General features: G+C 37.7%; 1 protein-coding gene across 2 annotated transcripts; it reads right to left on the reverse strand.

Annotated features, from left to right (window-relative positions):
• Positions 1–528: 528 nt before the first annotated feature.
• On the reverse strand, positions 529–18213 carry LOC110173862 (E3 SUMO-protein ligase CBX4-like). 2 transcript variants are annotated; one of them, XM_055158561.1, is made up of 6 exons: positions 18125–18213; positions 11775–12150; positions 11528–11571; positions 11005–11070; positions 6695–6761; positions 529–3980 (listed from the first exon to the last, which is right to left on the reverse strand). In XM_055158561.1, the coding sequence occupies exons 2-6, from the start codon at positions 11841–11843 to the stop codon at positions 2628–2630; spliced, it is 1599 nt and encodes a 532-aa protein (XP_055014536.1). In that variant the 5' UTR covers positions 11844–12150; positions 18125–18213; the 3' UTR covers positions 529–2627. The 2 variants fall into 2 exon arrangements, with proteins under 2 accessions (XP_055014536.1, XP_020795529.1); XM_020939870.2 differs by lacking the exon at positions 18125–18213 and adding an exon at positions 13104–13380.
• Between the last annotated feature and the right edge of the window lie 1865 nt (positions 18214–20078).

Genomic DNA, 20078 nt, shown 5'->3' on the forward strand with positions numbered 1-20078 from the left:
ATGCAGCATTGGTGTGACCTGGCTGTCACTACAGCCCACACGTACAAATAGCAGGTCTGAAAATAACCCTGAGAGGCTCTGTAATAATCCTCACCGCCTCCACTGCCACAAATAGTGTCTCACTCTCACTGCTCCAAACCAGATCAGGCTTTTGCTACTTTACATACTTTTCTATCATGGATATCTTACAACACAATAAAAATCTTAAGTATAACGTGTCTAAAAATGAAACCAAACACTGACAAATTACATTGGGCCTATAAAAGTGAAAAGTAAAAGTATTTTCAAACTAAATTTAAGAAACTTATAAAAGGCCTTATAAAAGTTCAGTCATGTGGTGCATATGGTAGGCCTATAGGGTGATGTAGGGTAACAATTCAAACACTAAACAAGTACAATAATGCTTGTAATGGCTTTGACATAGAGATTTCACTGGAAATTTAGCCTGTATATACTGGCCAGCAGATCACATTTTAACACCATTTATCAGAAGTCAATCAAACTCCTTAAAATACACACACAGACAGATACTTGCAAAGACATTTTATTATTGCAAAATGCAGAGGATCCCTTCAAAGACCAGTATTAGTTCATTCTGGTAGAGCATGTTAGAATACAACAGTGAACGCTTTTCAGAAGAAATCAACAAACTGAAGAGGAAGTATGACCCGTGGTTGCAAAGCTGTTAGTGACAGTTAAAGGGGCACTATGCAATTTGTTACAGTAGGTGCAGAAGGTGTTATTATTTTGCCTTGAATATTTCACAAAATGTCATAAAACATAACAATTTTTATGGAGACATGCCGGTGACAACTCCAAGCCAAGTATTTACACTACTAGTCAAAAGTATCATCAAAAATACAGTGAATTAGACAGCCATCAGATATATGGAATTATGTAGTTAAGAAAAAAAAGTTAGTATGTCAACTAAACTTTTTTATATTTTACATTCAAATCCTCAAAGTTGCCACCCTTTGCCTTGTTCACAGCACTGCTATATCCCTTAGCCTTTTCTCAATGCTTTGGTAGGGTGAAGAAATGCCAAGTACAAGCCAGTTTTTTTTTGTTGTTACGTTTCATACGTGTCCATTCATTTGATCCGCAATGCAAATATGGAAATAAATGGAAATGAAGAAAAAAATACATATATATTGAAAAAGTGTGTTTAAACTTTTGACTGGTAGTGTAGATTTCTTGGCAATAAAACCACATATAATTGAGTACATAAAATATAATACATAAGTAGATTTGTTTATACAATACTGTGGAAAATTCCAGGCAAAGTAAACATTTTCATGAGTTCAACAGATGACCAACCATCCACCAGAAGTTACATAGCACACCTTTAAATAAGGCAAGTTCATCATCCTATCTGCAGACTCTTGATTTGACTTGATTTTGTTGTACACATTTGATTGTTACACACTTATATATCAGACGATGCTGATAAAAAAAAAAAAAAAAAAAAAGTTGTGAAGTTTTTCTCACTTTGACCACAGAACAAAGTGACTCATTTAGGGACTTTTCTCAGTAGATAGATGGCTTTCAAAACCTTTCTCATTTCTTAGCTTAACGTTTATTAAATTATGATAAAGAAACCTCATATATTTAAGTTGTAATGTATTACAAGTCATGATTTAAACAACAGCAAATAGAATAAATAGTATGTTTGGAAGTGACTTGTGCTATAAAGAATCAAACTTAAAGATTCAAACTATGCCTGCAGATGTAAATTAAAACTTTTTTTTTTTTTTTTAAGCAAAAACTAGACTTTGCCATCCACCAACATTGCAAATTAACATCAACTTAACATTTACTGACACAGCAGCATCCAATCCCATATTTCACACTATAACACAGTGTCATATACCATGTTTCAATATATTTAATTTTTTCTTTTACAAAATTGACATCTGAGAGGAATATATAAACCAAACATAGAAAAGTTAAAGTATGTACAGGTATAAGTGCAACTTTGTCTAAGATTCTGTACTTTTAAGTTGAGCTTCATTTGTAGGAAATGAAATCTGATACTGCATGAGATAGACTTCCAGAAATAACACCAGGCAGAGCTTATGAGAAATACTATGCAAATTATTCCAAAACAAAGAGTTTAGTCTGGTATCCAAACTTTACAAAAAGTTCATTTGTACATTCAAGCATCAATATGCAAGTACTGTGCCAGGGAATATATTTGCATTCTTTACAATTTCTTATATTTTTGCATTGATTGAGAGAAACCAGAGACATCAAATCAAATAGAAATGCTTTTAGGTGCCTATATTATCAATATTAAATACATGTATTATTTGATTAGATTAATATACAATGGGAAAAAATCTATTAATACCTACTTTTGGTCTATGTGCAGAAGTTATTTTCTGCTATGTTAAAGCAGCAAAGTAAAAATTAACAACAAAAACAACAACAACAAAAAAAAAAAAAAACAGCTAAGCAACTGTTAAGTCTGGGAGACCAGAAAGCTATAACGATACACATCTGAAAACGATTTGGACCAAAACTTAATTCATGAAGATGATAGAACAAATATGCAAAAATACAAGAAACCCAGAAGGCAAATACTTTTCCCTTCACATAGATGTTCTGTACGGTGTCAGCATGGTTAGCTACGCTGTTACATACTCCTTAAACGTCACGGTGAGGCAGTTCGTGGTGATATCTGTGATCACTATGTTTCCGAGAAAGGGCTGGAAGGAGGGAAAGTGCACGTCTTTCCTCTTGTTGTGATCGCTCGGAGATAAAGGCCTGATATTCTCTTCTTCTGTTTGTTGTGCGATGCTTTGCGGTTGGGTTTCTGTCTCTGCCGGCGATTGTGTTACAGTCAACTCTACCCCCTCAGGTTGTGCTGCCTCAACAAGGTCCAATGTTGATAGTCTAGACTTAGATTTGTCCATACTCAAGTCCATTGGTTCATCTTGGTATCCACAATCAGGTAACAAGTGACTGTCAGGGAGATTTTGGGCTGCGTTTTGGGGAGATGGGGAAGGTATAAGAGTCTGCAAATACCTCTTTCTAGGTCCATTTTGCTCAGTGTTCGTTTCAGAAAGATGGCGTTTCAATGTTGTAGGTGCGCTTTGGCTGACTTCTTTCTCGGCCGTATCCGAAGGCGAGGAGACTGGATTAGTCGTGGTTGTCAACCCTAAAGCCTCATCTGCAAGAAGCTGGCCACGACCTTTGACCCCGACATGTTTATCCTGCTCGGTCACAGTTTGCTCTGTTTTGGAAATCTCCTCCTTTCTCTCTTTTAGGCAATCACCGTGGTCAAGCCCTAGAGTCGATTTCTCTTTGGATAATTTTGTAAATCCATTCACGAGTCCGAGCTTTTTCACAAGTTTCATTTTCTCGATGTGGTTTTCCGTGCTGCTGTCTGGTACTTGCTTTTCCGAGTCACTTTTCATTTTGTCCGATTTTATGCTGTTTTCCATGTATTTGCTCATAACGATCACAATCCTTCCATTTTTATTTTTGTTTTTGACAATTTTTAGTTTCCCATTGCGGACGTTGTTGCTTTGCGTTACAAAGTCCTCCTTTGGTTTCACCTTTTCAGTGTCCTTGTGTCCGTTTAAATCCGCTGGAAGCTTTTTTAACTCCATTGTAATATCCTTTATTTTAGTCAAGCACCCAGAATCTTTATCTCGTACCCATTTTTGCTGCAGGACGGGGGGAAGATTGTACCCCTTATTGGATAAATCCGGGACTGTCACTTCCTTGGGTTTGGCAAAAACAGTCTCGTGACTTTTGATCTCCGGTTGGTAGTGGTGGTGCTTCTTGCTGTTCAGTTGATAGTAAAATTTCTTGCCGTTTGATTGGTCTGTCTCGCAGTCCTGGGACAGTGGCTGGTATGGATGGTGTTTTTTGCCGTTTAGCTGGTACTGCATCTGGATAGAGTTGGACTTCTGATGGCTCTCCTCTTCGTGGATATCAGCCAAAATCTTGGATCTCCTAGCGTATGAGGGGACCTATGAAAACACAGAAAGGAATAGTTAATGATACTGACAGACAAATACACTGACAAAAGTACATCGCAAAGTCTACATAAAATGGGTAAATATTCAATTGGCATTATAAAGGTCTAAAACTGTGGTATGGTGTCACTAATGGTGGGTACAATAAGATGGTATTTTGAAGATCTGGGTTAAGTCTTGGTTTAAGTCCTGGTTTAAAGGTGCTCTTTATAACTTTCTTGATGGGGATCTACAGGGAATGTTCCACAGTCGTGTATTAAACTTGCATTTTAAGGTGTTTGTATGGCACAGAAACACCTCAAAAACACATATTCTTACTGTTAGTGGGCTTGCCTATCACAGATGTGACCAGTAATTGCATGTCTCCATGGAGCTAGATTAGTTTAGGTACTGTACTCTCCACCAAAAAAGTTACTGCACATTTATGCCCTGGTTTAAAAGTAGATTTTGCTTGAGTCCTGGATCTCTACAGGTGGATGATATTATTTAATGATGGCATTTTTGCTTGAATCATTTTTTTGTTTTAGAAAACTTTTAGTCATTTCTTACTTGATTTATTACAATAACTGAAAATGTCTAGACTCAAAAGTACATCAAAACATTTGATGATTCTCAGACATATAACTAAAACCACTAGTAAATCTGAAGCTAATTTTTGATCATTTCTAAATAAATTAAATACATTTCTAACCAAATAATTCTAAACGCATAAGCCATTTGAAAATAGGACCAAAATGTTGCTAATAAAGACCTACAATCCCATTAGAATACACTATGAATAATTTCAGTAGTGCAAAAGGTACAGCACAAAGGGTGAGCCATGAAAAATGAACAGATTTGTCTTGTGATTGAGTCGGGCTGTCGGAGGCTGTAAAGATGTGTCTAGACAACAACAAAATGCCATGTTTCAAATGAGGCCCACGAGGATGTGCTCAGAAACCGTGTGTGGAATGTGTGAACAAGTTTGTCTCCAGTGTACTCTTATTGACACCAGGGGAAGTCCGGGTTTTGGCAAGTAACATGAGGAGCTTTTAACATATTTGTTTCCAAAATGTCCGTGACAATTGGGCTTTTCACAGTTAAAAAGCTAAAAATAGATTGTGGCATCATATTCAAAGCATTATGGGATACCCCCTTAGGCAAAACAACCTCTTCATGTCCAGTCCTAACATTATGTAACATTAAATTTTGATACACAATTTCAGGTTTTGCAGTGTGTTAAAATGTAGAATACATGGTTTGTGTGTAATCATCTGTAAAGTGGGCTATTTTGGCCACACAAATTTTAAAATTATTTTACATTTTTGCCATTATTTCAGCACTGCTTTTTTGAATTACTGCTTCTCAAGATGTAACTCTCCAATGCTAATCCTAATTTTTATCCAAGCCAAATGTAAACACATGGAATTTTTAGTATGTGAGTACAAACTGTTGTCCTATTCCAATATAAAACCAATAAATCCATCTAGTATATGTTTAATGTGTTTTGAATATTTGACAAATTATTGAGATGAACCAAAGTTGTAACCTGCTGTATTTAGTAGAGATGTAACGATATCCAAATCTCACAATACAACATTTAATGTGAATTAAATTGTGAATTTTTGGTACTGGTACTACCCTTTGTAGTACTGTTAAAATGCAATGAATTAAGATTCAAAAATGCTAGTTTTTCTTTTCTAGTTATTTCTTCATGTAGTCTGCACTGAGACAAAGGATTATGGTATATGTAGTTGACTGTTTTTTAGCTATTGCTGCTCCAAAATAATGAATTTAAGCAAAGAGACTTGTAAATTGATATACTGTGACGGCCAACAATATTACTGTGAGACTTTTGACAATATGGCATCTTGATATTTCAGTTATTGTTACATCCCTATTTAGCACCAAGATCTTGGGGCCACCCTGCACACAGCCCATGGTCCTGGGATTCTCTCTGAGCCCAAACCCACACCACGACATTTCAAAGTGTCTCCTGCTGCTCTGACCTCAGCTCAGAGGAATGTCACTGTGGCTTTGTGTCCCCTCACTGACTTTATCCCATGTGTTACACCAACACCCTCCTGAGGGGAACAAACACCTCCCTCTGGGGTTCCCCCCCTTTTTCAACACTGGATGGATACGTTTATATTTGGCAACTGAAAGATTTGAGAGATACCTGATCTGTTTGCAGTATGACATTTTATTGACAATTCAGGACTAAACTGTTTCTTGTTGCCTGTATTTTCAATCACCACATCAAGTACTGTAATTGGCTTATTATTATAAAATTATACTTTTGCCATTAGATGCTGTTTCTGAATGACAAAACAAGTTAAATTGTCTTCTATAGTATTTGCAAATAACATCTTTCACTATGCACAATACAACTTTTGGCTAATTAAAAAGGTATCTGAGGCTTCACAATGTGTCTTTAAACTTATCTATCTCCACAGATACAATCAGGCGATGCCACCAGCGCCATGTTACAGGTCAAGTCTGTGGAGATTGGTGTCCTCGCCCCCAATACAAATCGAGGATTTTAAATATAATTTTGAGCAATAAAACACCCAATTGAATAAATGCATGCAAGAGAAATTTAATAACATACTGTGGAAAATCTCAAGGAGTTTAAATGGCCCTAAAATTTCTGGCTAATATATCCAGTTATGCTTCAGAAATATTTTCCATTTCTAGTTTTATTAATATGTTTGAGTCCTAACCCTCACCTGAACCAGGAGGTGCTTGGGCTTGGGTCCTCTCTTGCGGTAGCCCAAGAGCTGCTCCTGTCGCTCCCTGTGGGAAAAGAAAACAGCAGCCAATTAGTGCAGTGTCTCCAGAGATGAGTGTGCGTCGCCTGGCAACAACACGTCACGGGTATCCTCCTCTGGTGCAGGCGCAGACATCAACAGCTCAGAAAGGGAGGAGAAGAGGGGGAGAGGGTAATACAAAATGTGAAGATACCTGTCCTTTTAGGTTCACTCTAAAAACAGCTATAGATTTAAAGATCATCTTTATCGCAACACAGGTCTGTCCAACTTGTTTACAAGTTTTTTTAACACAGGCGTCGTACTGGGGCGGGGGTAAAGGTTACCGTTTACCCAGGGCAGAGCAGGGAGGGGACGTTCACAAAATCTCCAGTATGTTATTTTCATGTAGAGAACAGGTAATATGGGCCCACCAAGATGATTTGTACCCATGAACCAGGATTTGTACTAGATCCCTGTATCAACAAATAACTAATACAGATAATAGATTTTCTTATTTATTTTACAGGTACAAGTACAAACACATGACATACATGTTTTAATTGACATTGTGGTCATAAATACTAGTATGTCCTACAACCAAATACTGTGTGCTTCTGCTCAACTTATGTTTCATATTTGTAGAACCTTTGTAGCATACATTTCAATTTTTAGATGGAAAACCTTAACAGCTATTATTATATTCATTCTTCTCCCCATAACTGACCATAATAGCATTCGTTAACAAAACAAAACACTGCAATTTCAGTGCATTGTGCAAATTGCAGAGAAAGAGGAAGTTGCCAGCTACTAAGTATCGGTCTCTTGTGGGAGGATCAAGTTGGAGATTTCACTTCGAAAATAAACCAATTTCCTGAACCTCATCAGATCTAATCATCACCAAAAAGGTTACATTAACATTTCTCCTAGTCACACCTTTTAATTAAAGTGCATATGAAAGGTTAGACCACTCATTTCACTAAATCATAGTTAACATCATTATATTTGAGATTCTACAAAAAATTACTTCGTTTTCTTTTAGTCTGAAAAATGCCATCATTGAGCATACATTTTCTCTGAATTTTGATGGTATTTTTTTGTTGTTGATTAACATCTGAGTATTCAGTTTTAGAACTCACTCATACTTCCTATATTTTTGTACTTTTCTTCAACTTTTTTTCCACAGACTACTGATGTAAAACTGTGATAAATATTTAGTTCAAGTACTATCCCACCAAACCAAGTAGTACTAAGAAAAACATAAAAATTTGTCATACACATATTAACTTTCACTCCTGCTTATTTATAACCACAACACATACATATACATTAGATTTTTATTTGAATAGTTTGTGTTATATGACGTAATTCCACTAAAGGTACTTGTCTAATAAAAATAGAATAAATATTATAAAGTATTATGATTTTTGAGCTATAAGAAATCATCTTGTGACCCCCAAGGTAGAACCAATGTTTTACACCACTCACATTTTAACATAACTTTTCTAAGCTGTCTTGGCCCTGGGCATTTCACACTTAAAGCAGTAACTCAATACCATAGACAGAATGATGTCAAAGCCCCTCCCCCTCCTCCCCTCTCTCACATCTAATTACAATGACGACTTGGTGTATTTTCATAGCCTGGCATTCAGACAATTTGGCTCCCCGGAGAGACTGGCAATTAGTTTCAATAAAGTCGCCCCTTCAGAGAGCAAGGTAACAGCTGAAACAAGCACGGGCCTATGTGAGTGTTTTGGTTGGTTGTGTGGTTTATTTACTTTGAGGAGAGAGTGACCAAGGACAGAAGCATGCTCGTGATAAGTGGGTATGTCTATAAATGATCTAGTTGACTAATACATGTTAATGGTGAGAATCTTAAAGGTGAACTGTGTAACTTCTTCTGCTAGTCTCAATGGAGATGCTATTGCTCTGACTGGACTGACAATATGACATTAAACCTATATCTTCTACTATTCATTTCCAGTTGTTTTTATTACGAAAAAGTGGCTTGCTAAACACGTATTCTTCCTTACTGTGAGCGGGGTTGCTTATCCACACATCTCACACAGTTTGGTCTAGATATGTTTATTGCCCTACTGTAAAACTTTCCAAGAAAAGCAAAGAGTCTCCATGAAGGCAAAGCACTTCATGAATCCCCACCAGGAAAGTTAAAAGCAAAAATAAGTAAATTAAATTATGTCCAACTCCAGTAAACTGTTAAGTGTTTTTATGAGTAACTATTCATCATTCAGAAATGTTTGATTTCATACAGTTGTTCAGCAGAGAAATGGCAATGTGATTGTTGTTTGGCCATATGGTGTCAGTAATTGAGAATAGTCAAAAAATGTTGATGTTTTTTTTCACAATAATTGTTAGTAACATGCAAAAAAAAATCTAAATGTTAGCACAATTGTGAAGTACTCAGAACAAGTACACAGGTACCTTCATAGCAATACAACATTACGTTCAGTAAGGATGCTTGCATGTCTAAAAGCTTGGCGGGCAATCTTAATGGGGTAATTTGAGTTTATTGATGTCCTTTTCAACATCCTTGTCAAACTCACAGCCTATAAAGCCCTGCCTCATAAATAAACACTGGGATGACATTGACAAATATCATAATGGGCTGTACGCAGGAACAAAATTTAAATTGATAAAAATATGTAATAAAACAATAAATCAAAGAATTTATAAAATAATATACCTGTCTTACATTTTCTCAAAGCTAGTTGTTGCTTATGCTAAAGGTCCTATATTAGGCAAAATTGACTCTAGTGAGCTTTAACCCTTGTTATAATATTGTTACCATATCAAAAACATACCTGGAGTTGTGTTTTGTTTCATTCAGACATGTTTGAGCCATCCTGCATTTAAATGATGTCTACATTTCCAAAGCTCAAAATTCTCTGTTTCACCTTAAGAAGTCATGAAGTGGTAGTTTTGAAGTTAACAGCTACAGTTTCCCTTTTCTTCCATCGAGATTGGGAATTCTAGGGAAGGCATAAGGAGTTTTAAAAACATCACAAGGCGGAACAGTGTTTTCTGTTTGTGAGAAGTACTCAGACTAAATATGCAGGGTTTCTGTGTTAAATGAATTAAACACAACACAAGTCCAGGTATGTTTGTGATGAGGAAACAACATTATAACACATAGATCAGAAAATAGCATAATATGGCCCCTTGATATCAAAACAGTAGAAAAGAAACCACCCAACACTGGCTCAAACAAGCTACAAGCAACAATAATTTAGTAAGATATATTTTAAACCTATGGAACTTCTGCATATTATTGTTCTTAATAGGCCTAATTACTACATAAAGTGACTGACTACTCCTCTAATATTGCAGCCCCCAAGTTTAGTATTTCATAACACATAATTGCCTATAATGTGTTCGTAATGGGTTTATCCAATGGCCAATTAGCCAAACAAGAGCTTGTGTGGGCATTCAGGTAGAGAGAGGTGTAATAGGTAGAAAACACAGGTGCATCATGTGACCAACACCTGATCACTCTGTGCTGACAAATACCAGATCATATGACCCGAAGGAAACAGTAGAAACCGTAGAGAGGGAGTCTGTGTTGACGATAGCGACCCAAGTTTAACCCTGAACTAACAACAACAGCCTTGATCCCAAAGAGTCAGTGTGAGATTTGACAGACACTGAATGAATGGGTCTAAGGTTTAACCCAACCCAAGATGTTGTCAGGTTAGTATCAACTGTCTAAAGGAAGTGAAGAGGTCATCTCCTCCAAGGACTAAAAGGAAAACATGTGTTGTTTTAGAAAGTTCAAGGTGCGAAAGACATGTTCAATGCATTGGTTTTGGAGTGATGAGAAATGAGGACTGTTGCCATAGTGATTAATAATAAAACTCAACATTATAATCATTGGAATAGGGAAAAAGTCCAAAATATTGTATGAAACAGTAAGCTGGAAATCCATGGACAGGAGTTAGGCAGCAATGAAAATTGATTAAGGTTACTTAATATTATAGATGTAAAACAGGTTTTACTTGAATTTAAATAATAGCTTGAAACAATGTTTGTCAATGTTTGTGGATGTTGCCATCTTATCACAACATAACAAAGGTGTCCTAACAACTGTACACTAAGAACAATTTAATAAAATTTATAACCATTTTGTCACAATAAGGAAGTATGTTCTCTCAACTAAACATCAGGTATTTGAAGCATGTGAAGCAGTGTATATATACTAGGACATATTTGGACCAGTTTGGTGAGTTACTGTATTCCATTTACAGAAAAGAAGACACTCGATGCGGGTTTATTACCTGTCTTGAAATGCATCCAGGAGTCTAGGGTCCAGAATGTTTTCTTCCGGCTCCCACGTGTTGTATCTGAAACATGAACAATCCAAAATAAGGACACGCTGATCTAGCAAAAGTGGGCTGTTATGCTACATTTGTACCAATGTTTAACAGAGCTGGTGAGTTTATCTACTCTACAACTCATATTTGCTTTTAATGTTAAGTAAACATAATGCTAGGGCACTTGCTGTCCCCGGGGGCGCACGTGTAATGTAAGCATAGCAACTTTTACGCACGGCTGTAGCTCAGACCATTGGATCGTTCCCAGTTCATCTGTAGATATATGCGCATTTCTAGCACACAGTCTTCAATTATGGCCGTGTCTGTTTCTTAATTGGCACACTGGGGATTGCATACATCATAAAACTACATCCATCATCGCGTAACCGCCCATAAGAGCACCCACGCGTGCACAAATAAACCCCAGTGTTTTGAATAATAACGAGCTGCTATTTTATTATATTTTTTAATCCATGAGCAGACTTACTTTGGAGACCATCCTCGCCACTTGACCAGATACTCAATCCTTCCCTGTGAACGCAGAGAAACGGATAATGAGCAAAACATTAGGAAGATACTTTACGCAGCAATATCCACACAGCATTGCAAAGTCAGCATAGAGATATTGACGGTAAAATGCACATGTAATCCAATGGAGCAGAGGCAGCCAAAGCGCGCTAGTTTCGTCCCCCTCCTCTCCGTTACAAATGCCCTTCACAGCTCTAGTGACGAACCTTTCTGCTGCGCTTCTTCTCGATGCTCTCCACCGCAAAGACGTGCTCTCCCGCGGCGGGTAGCTCCATCTTCCCCGTAAGAAAGAAACCCACACTTCAAAATAATCCTTAGTGGTATCCGTGTCCCCGTCTCCCGTTTATATTGTACTCCTTTAGGTTTTCCCGGTCTAGAAACCAAGCCTCTCGTACTCTCCTCGAGTTTCCAGCGCACCTCTCCCCTCGCTTTTCCCTCGGAGTCTGCAGGCGAGTTGAGCTGCAGCAGAAAACACTTCATGCAAATCGCAGTGGCAGTGACGTAGAGGGGGCGGTGTCCGGGCGGGGGTAGTTCCCGCTGACGCTTTCAAAGACCGTGAGTTTAAAGACAATCATGACTTATCTGAAAGATAGGGCAATCATGACTTAACACAAAGAAAAACAACATATAAAAAGTTACGTGTTTTAAAATTAAAACGTGATTAAACGAGCTTTTAGTACAACCTCAATTAGACAAAAGTATTTTTTCACTTTGATATCAGTACAAAACAGGAAAACAAAACCAAGTGGGAAGGAAATGATGAAATCTACACCAAATTTCTTATTTTTTTAAGTAGGCCTACTTTAGGTTAATTTCAGTGTTGGCAAAGTTGACTACTAAAATCCAAGTCCAATCAATTTCTCATGCCATAAATCATTTTAGCAAATTATCTTAGATTAAATAACTGAACATATGAGCTACTACTACTACTACTACTACCACTACTACTACTGCTAAAAATAATAGAGGACCATTGTTATTGGTTTCATCTTTCATCATGTTTAACAGAACATAAGCACTACTTAAGTTATTTACAGGTACCATGAAAGACAATTTCCACAGCTACAGACCATAAAGGTGCATTCTGAAACTTTCCTCATGAGGTGTCAGTCACCTGTTAGTCTGTGCTGAGCTATTATTGCTCTATCTGGACTATTCCCTTTTTGGTAGAGATTAAAGCTATCTCAAAGGAGACAACTACAGGCTACATTGTAAGTCAGATCTGTGTAAAGGCAGCCATGTTCACAGAGAGAATTATTGTATTTTTGAGCAAAAGAAACATCCATAACGGAGAATTGATAGATAGTTGTATTTGATGCACCATGGAACATTCCAGTCAAGTCAATAACATCTCCATGGAGACAAGCATGTGACAGAGCCTTCACTGGAAAAGTTGCGAAATGCATCTTTAACCAGGGTCCACTCAGTTTTCATTTACGCACCATATCTTATTTAGACTAAGACAATCACCCAACAAACTACAAGTCACAACCTATTAAATATGTTTCTATTTTAATATGAAACCACACACTTACATCTACCCTCATTTTAAAGTTGAACACTGAGAAATCCGAGTTTGCCCCGTCTCCTGAACGCAACTCCTTCCTCCGATCAAAAAGAGCGATGTCAATGGTGCTGCCTGTGAAAGAGTGGTGAGATTCACGGTACAACACAATCGGCCCGGACCCTCTCTCTCTTCACTCGCGCGCGGCTCTGACGGGCAGCTCGCGGGCCTATGATTCATTGTCGCCACGTTAACAAGTCCACAATGACAACACGCACGGCCACCCTGAAACCAAAACGTGTAAATCCCACGTTTGGACGCAAGCTCGTTATCATGTTATTAGGTTATACGCTTGGAGGGGGGTTTCCAAGGCCAGTAGAAAGACAGTGGTCCGTAGTGTCCGTCTATCAGTGCAAGGGCGTGCGTAATATCCTCTCCACATGCACATATACGTCTTTATGGTGCGCTCTTGAGGTATACGAGGCGATAATGCGGGGTCAGTTTCACCCTTTTGCATTGAATCGCCGCTGTTGTGCGAATCTCAATGAATAGATTTCCATATGTTCTTCGCCAAGGTCAGACAAAGAGGATGACATTTCGGATAGCAGCGTGGAGTGGGGATTTTCAGGTGGATTTGCGCTGCGTTAAAAGAGAGCTCGAGGTTGGATAGGTCAAACATCACACACTGGCACTGTAGGCTTTAGCTCCAGCTGGGTGACTTCTCAAAAGACAGGCTCAGGCCGGATCACTATCACTTGGCAAGGCACTCATGGATAAATCGGGTTAGACTCACGGAGACTGGCACGGAATGGTAGTGTGGGAAGCGAAAAACGTCTGGCCATAGGCTTACTCATGGTGTCAAGACTTGGTAGTGGTTTAGTTCTGGTTAAGTTTTAAAAGATCAAATTTTTCTAGCCTTTACGATATGTCCATGGGTATTCACATTATCATGTATCGTTTAGGATTGACCAGACAACGCCACGATCAGTTTTTAAATACTGATTTTGCCTAGAGTTATTTTGAAGACCTTACACCAATTTGGTCCAGTTTCACTCTAGTCCTGGTCCTGTAGTCCATTATTAGGTACTCACATATGTGTACATCGTCTTATAATATTGCTTAAGGTAAATTCAGTTTGACCTTTAAAATTGTGTAATATTTGTTGATTGATTTTTTTTCTCTTTGGGGTAGATTAAAGGTCGAGTAGGTGAGTTCATGTTAATCCTTTTTCAGGTCTTCAGTCACAAGAGTTTTTTTTTCCCCCCCTCCAGTTAAAACTGAAATTTCCCAAACGTTGTAGCTGGCAAATTTATTTAGATGGCTTGTTTCTCAATCTTCAAATTCTGTAGCCTATTTGCCAGATTTAGTCTCGATTTATTCAGACTCAGATCTTCTGTGTGATCCTGCATTAGTCCTGGATTATAAGGCTTTGGTCTTGTAAACATTTAGCCAATTAATCCCAACCAATGCTGGTTAAACAAAATGTATAAGTCCCAGCAGCTTTAGAATTGTATTTATGGGTGAATTTGGGTTTATTGAGACAGGAGTGTGAGGCACTCAATGGAAAGAAAATAGCGTTAAACTTGTCTATTTATCCCTTCAAGCATTCACTTTCATAATTATTTTCACCCTTTACCCTTTACATTTTTACTGTTTAAAGCCTTTTCTGTGGCTCTAGAGTCAAACCAAGACGCGCAGTGGCTTCGTTTGCTCTCGTTGCATTGTTTCACGCGACGGGACCAAATTAAATTCAGCAGCGCAAGGGTTAAAGCAGGCTCCCGCAGGCTGCTGCTCGGCCTATTGCACAAAGGCACGACTGTCTTTCCTTATAAGGCAGTCCGCGTGAATTCACAGCGGAATATTTCACATGTGGACAGAAAAGCACGCTCCCCGCGCTACATTTGCCTTCTATCACTTTGCATACAGACATTAAAAGTCCAAACATTTCTATCTGTGCCCTTCACTTCTGCCTGGTCTCAGAGCGCGCGCGAGCCAGTGCCACACACGAGCGCTGTCTTTAATTTTCAGCTGCGTCATTCCCAAATTAGACCACGGCGCGCCACAAAGAAGAGGCACGCACGTTCAGCACACACGGCATTTTCAGATTTTAATAGTGTTTGTGTGGGTCTAGACCGGGGGTGGCTTGAGAGCGGTATACCGGACAGGAGTAACCTGCCTTCAGCCGCAGACTCCGACTCCCTCCCTGAAATAAGCAATGATTCGCGGATTATCCTGGATCCGTTTACAGGAGGGCACTGTCCTTTGTACGCACACGCGCGCGCACTGTTGTCTCCACGCGCTGCTTTGAGACGCTGCACGTGCTCCACGAGCGAGAGGAATGTGATGCACGTGCGCGTGATATTAATGGTCACCTCTGAAGTTCACCTGAAGCAACGCGAGTCTTCTCAGAAGATGGACTTTAGACTCAGAGACAGCGGGCTAATCATTTATTATTGTGGCATAATCTGTCAAATCAAATAAAACTCGATTCAAACCCACGCACAGATAACGTGACAAACAGGTCCGATGTGTCCCGAAACTCCACACGTAAAACACCGCTCATCTTCCTTCAATACATTTTCCAGAGCAGCTGTTTTCAAGACAATTCAGAGTCACCCAGAGCTTTATGGAAAAAAAAAAAAAAAAACATTCGATAACGAATTCACGAGATGCAAAACTCACCGAAGTTCACCAAAGATTAAACCAGATTTGAGATTTAAACTGAATCAATTCAGCACCACCAGAGCAACCCCTGCCCAGCCTTATAAAGAGTGGATAAATAAACTCTGCGAACAGAAAGACTTTTTGCTTTAAAATATATGACCTTTTAATCAATTAGCTGTATAATTTCATTCTCAATAAAAATAAAAAATCTGCTGTTTTTGTAATCAATTTTAGCCTCTAAATTCTCAGTAAATTTCCAAGTCTACATGTGTGATCTCCACATTGTATAAACTGGTCAGGGAAATTCAAGTTTTTTACATTCTAATACATTTTATGAAAACCTGAGCATAATAAAACCACTTTTTTACTTTTCATTAACTTCCCATCTTCATTAAATTTGACAAATGACTAAAACATTTAAACAAATAAGACCCATGCTTTCATTTTTGCACTGCACAGACAATGCTCTCTGCCCCACACTAACATATTTTGAAGACAATAAATTCGGCTTGGTTTACTTCTTTTTGTACCTTCACTACTAACTTGGATAAATCTCTCAAACATTCAAATGAACTTAGCCACTGCCTCCAGATTTCCATAGCCTCCATGTTTATAGGAGCACTTGCTTTCTGTTTGGGGGCTGAAGAGAAAGAGGAGCATATAGTGTAGCAGGTGAGGCAGACGTTGATGTGGTTGGACGTCTGGACGCGCTGGCTGCCTTGCTCTTTCCTCTGATGAAGATGACATTTGTACAACTTGCTCTCTCCTGCGTCACTGCACCAACCTGGGGATCGGGTGACAGGCGTGGAAAAACAGGAGGCTAAGCAGACCTGGGGTTACTAAACTGGCTATAGCGACAGAACGAGAGGGAGCAAAATTAATGGGTAACACTGTATAATAACTACACTTTAGCCTTAAAGGTGCACTGTGAAACTTTTCTGGCTAAGGGTCCATCAAATGCTTTTCTTCATGGAGATGTTGTTGCATTGTCTGAAACGTTTCACAGTATGGCATTAAACCTTTCTGTCTTCATGGAGGCCAAATCAGACAAACTTACCGGTTAGATCTGTGGAGAGGCGACCCCACTCACAGTCAGAATGCCTGTTTTTCTAGATAGATACATAGTGAACCTTTAATAAAGCTCGGAGAGAGACTTTATTAATAATTCTTCATTCATTTTTAATTCATGAATAGTTTATTAAGAATGATGCAGTCTTATAACTACTTAAATAATGTGTTAGGAGTGTCATTAATTCAATAAAAAGTAGTTACTAAACCTTAATCATGCTTAATAAACTATATGTTCATTATGAATTATACTTGGCTCATGCTTTAATAAGGTTAAAAAAGGTGTAGTTATAAAGATTTACCCATGAACTTGGGAGGAAAGTAATAAAGTACAATACTTCAGTACAGTTTTTAGGTATCTGTACTTTTCTGTACTTACATTTTACAGTGGATAATTTTTACTTTTACTTCACTACATTTGAGAACTTGTATCTGTGCTTTCTCCTCCACTACATTTTAGGTTTGGACTGAATAGTAAAAAACAATACTTTTTTAATTTCAGTTAATGTCCCAACATTAAGCAAACCAAATACACAAAAACAGCTAGAAAAATGAAGAAATCAGTTGAATCCATTAAAATTAGCTAAGTACTTTATCAAAGTCACTACATTTGATGCTGTAATTATTCTTAAATTCTCTGCAAAATACTTTCACTTTTTGCTCTTAAAGTACATTCTTGAAAGCAGTACTTCATGTACTTTCATGTGATACTTTTATTTGAGTAATCTTTTGCCCCTGTATCTGTACTTTTACTTAAGTAATAAAGTTGAGTACTTCATCCACCACTGCCCATGAATGGACTTGAACTTTCACTTATTTGTTTTCTTTAGTTTATATCATGTCTTAGTTTACCGTAAAGCAATGTGGACATAAATAAAAGGGGCTCGGGGTGTTATATAACTGACAGCTTTACTACGCACAAGATATATCACTCAAAAACATGTGTTCAAATAAATAACCATTATAAAGTTCAGTGTCTTTCATCTCTGCTTTGCATACTGTCACAAATATCTGACATTTTTTTCTTCCTGCTAAATTTGGTTCTCTACATAGAACGAGAGGAAGTCTGCATTCTCAGTACAGCTCTGAGTTGTCAGTACTTGGTCAAAGGTGATTTTTTTGTAGTGACCCTTGTAAAATCAACTCAATCTGCATTGATGAGTTGAGCTGAATTCAGAAAAGTGTTCAGTGAAGTCAAAGAAATGTGTTATGAAGTTAGAACAAGAACTGATTTAACCATATAAAAGTACAGTTAAAAGAAATGTTTTTGTGATCCACTTATTATGTGTTAATATTGGAAAGAAAAAAATATTGACTTACCCGAATTGGTAGGAAACTTTCAAAAATATTACAAAGTGAAAAATAAGAAACATCCTCATTAATATACATTTCAAGCACTTGAGCTAGCCATGGTTTCAACAAGTGTCGTCAGAGAGCTGAGATGAGTCACGCTGGTGTAATTGAAAGAAACAGCTCAGCCTGGTATTGACAGGCATGTAGTGAGACAAAGCAGATAAGCTCTGTAAGAAAAGAGCCCTTTATAAACATCTCATTTAGCCTCAAGAAAGCATGAAGAAAGACTTAATTAATACAAAGGAAATATTCAAACAAATCTCACCAAACTGAATTAAAACAACAGGACTTACTAAACAGTCGCTACAAAGCCCCAAAGAAGCTACTTGGTTATTCGCGCAACACTGGCTGTAAAAGTTTAGTAGGTCCAGTTGTTTTGCTTAAACTTCGTGATAATATTGTGTTTGTGGTTTTCTCAAGACCTTCTACAGTTAATTCAAACACACAGTTTATTAAGGATGATTAAAGCTCATGGTAACTACTTAATACCATAAAGTCTAACCCTAACTCTTTCTACTAAGCCTGAGTCACTGTGGTTTTATCATTATGAATCAAGTCTTTCTTCATGCTTTAATAAGACTAATTAAAGTATAATTTTTGTGGCAAAACATTTATAGGAGTAGGAGCAGTAAGAAAACTTGCCATTGAACTTGAGAACAGTAATTAATCTGAATAACGGCTGGTTAGGTTTGCAGCTTTACTTTCTAATTGGATTCTTTTATTTGGCATTTATTGTGCAAGAGAAAAGAGAGCTGAAAAGAAAATAGTTTTTGCAGCAGAAGAATCCGATTTGCTCTGTGTGTCGGTATATGACAGATGCTGTGAACCTGCCAAAGTGACAAGTTGAGTGTGCAGTGTTCAGGCAGTCACAGTCATTACCTCCCCTTTAGAGGCGCACAAAGGAGCCAGGCTCATACATCTACGCAGCACAATTAGGATCTTCCACAATCTAATGACGAGCCCGAGTTATTTTTATCTAGATCTGGTCACACAGACGTCAATGGGCTCCTATGACTCATTGTGCCAACAAAGTCTGAGAGGTTGTCCCGAGGCTATGTGCATGAAGTAAGAAAGATGGATTAAAATTACGTAAACATGTCAGTCAGTTACAGTGGTGGAACGTAACAAAGTAAATATAGCCAAGTACTGAACGTAAGTATGACTTTTAGGTATCTGTACTTTACATAAGTACATATTACAATGGATACTTTGACTACATTTGAGCTCAGATATCTGTACTTTATACACCACTACATTTACAGGGCTGAAAAGTTAAAGTATTTTTTTTATTGTTGTGTAAGACCTGCTCAAATAGCTCGTAGGTTGAGCAAACTAAAATATACAAATAAAAACTGCTTCAATTGTTTCTGTTGAAATTCAGCACAAATCTGTATCAAAATCACTACTTTTTTAACTTTATTAGACCTAAAAATCTGAGAAGAATACTTTTACTCTTTACATTTTTTAACCAGGTACTTTAATACTTTGACTTGTGATAATTTTTTTATTTATTTTTTTGCTCTGGTATTTGTACTTTTACTTAAGTAACAGAATTGAGTACATCGTCCACCACTGGTCAATTATGAGAGCTACTGAAACATCTTCTAAGTTAAAGGTGCACTATGCAACTCTGTCTGTCATGGATATGCTGCTTTGCCTAGAATGTTCCAGAGTATGGCATTAAACATCTATCTCGCATTTGTTCAGTTATAGATGTTCTTTATTACTCAAAAATACACAAAAATATGCATCTTTATCTCCGCAGATCTGACCAGTAACTTGTCCTGGCAGTATTATATTGATAATACTGATATTGTTTGATATTGATATTGGGTTTTTTGTTTAGTTTTTTTGCCATCTTCATCATTTTGAGATTTGTGGCTCTGAAATTTTACTGAATGTCTCTCCCTACTCATCACCA

This window comes from Boleophthalmus pectinirostris, unplaced genomic scaffold, assembly GCF_026225935.1.
Source record: "Boleophthalmus pectinirostris isolate CB_2022bp ecotype Guang Dong unplaced genomic scaffold, ASM2622593v1 HiC_scaffold_22, whole genome shotgun sequence".
Lineage (NCBI taxonomy): Eukaryota > Metazoa > Chordata > Actinopteri > Gobiiformes > Gobiidae > Boleophthalmus > Boleophthalmus pectinirostris.

Bases quoted from the DNA above. Each gene is read 5' to 3' on its own strand.
- LOC110173862 (XM_055158561.1), bottom strand. From the start codon at position 11,843: ATGGAGCTACCCGCCGCGGGAGAGCACGTCTTTGCGGTGGAGAGCATC. The intron at 11,572-11,774 runs GTTCGTCACTAG...CTGCGTTCACAG, and splicing joins AGAAGAAGCGCAGCAGAAAG to GGAAGGATTGAGTATCTGGT. The intron at 6,762-11,004 runs GTAATAAACCCG...CTTTTCCCACAG, and splicing joins CTGGATGCATTTCAAGACAG to GGAGCGACAGGAGCAGCTCT.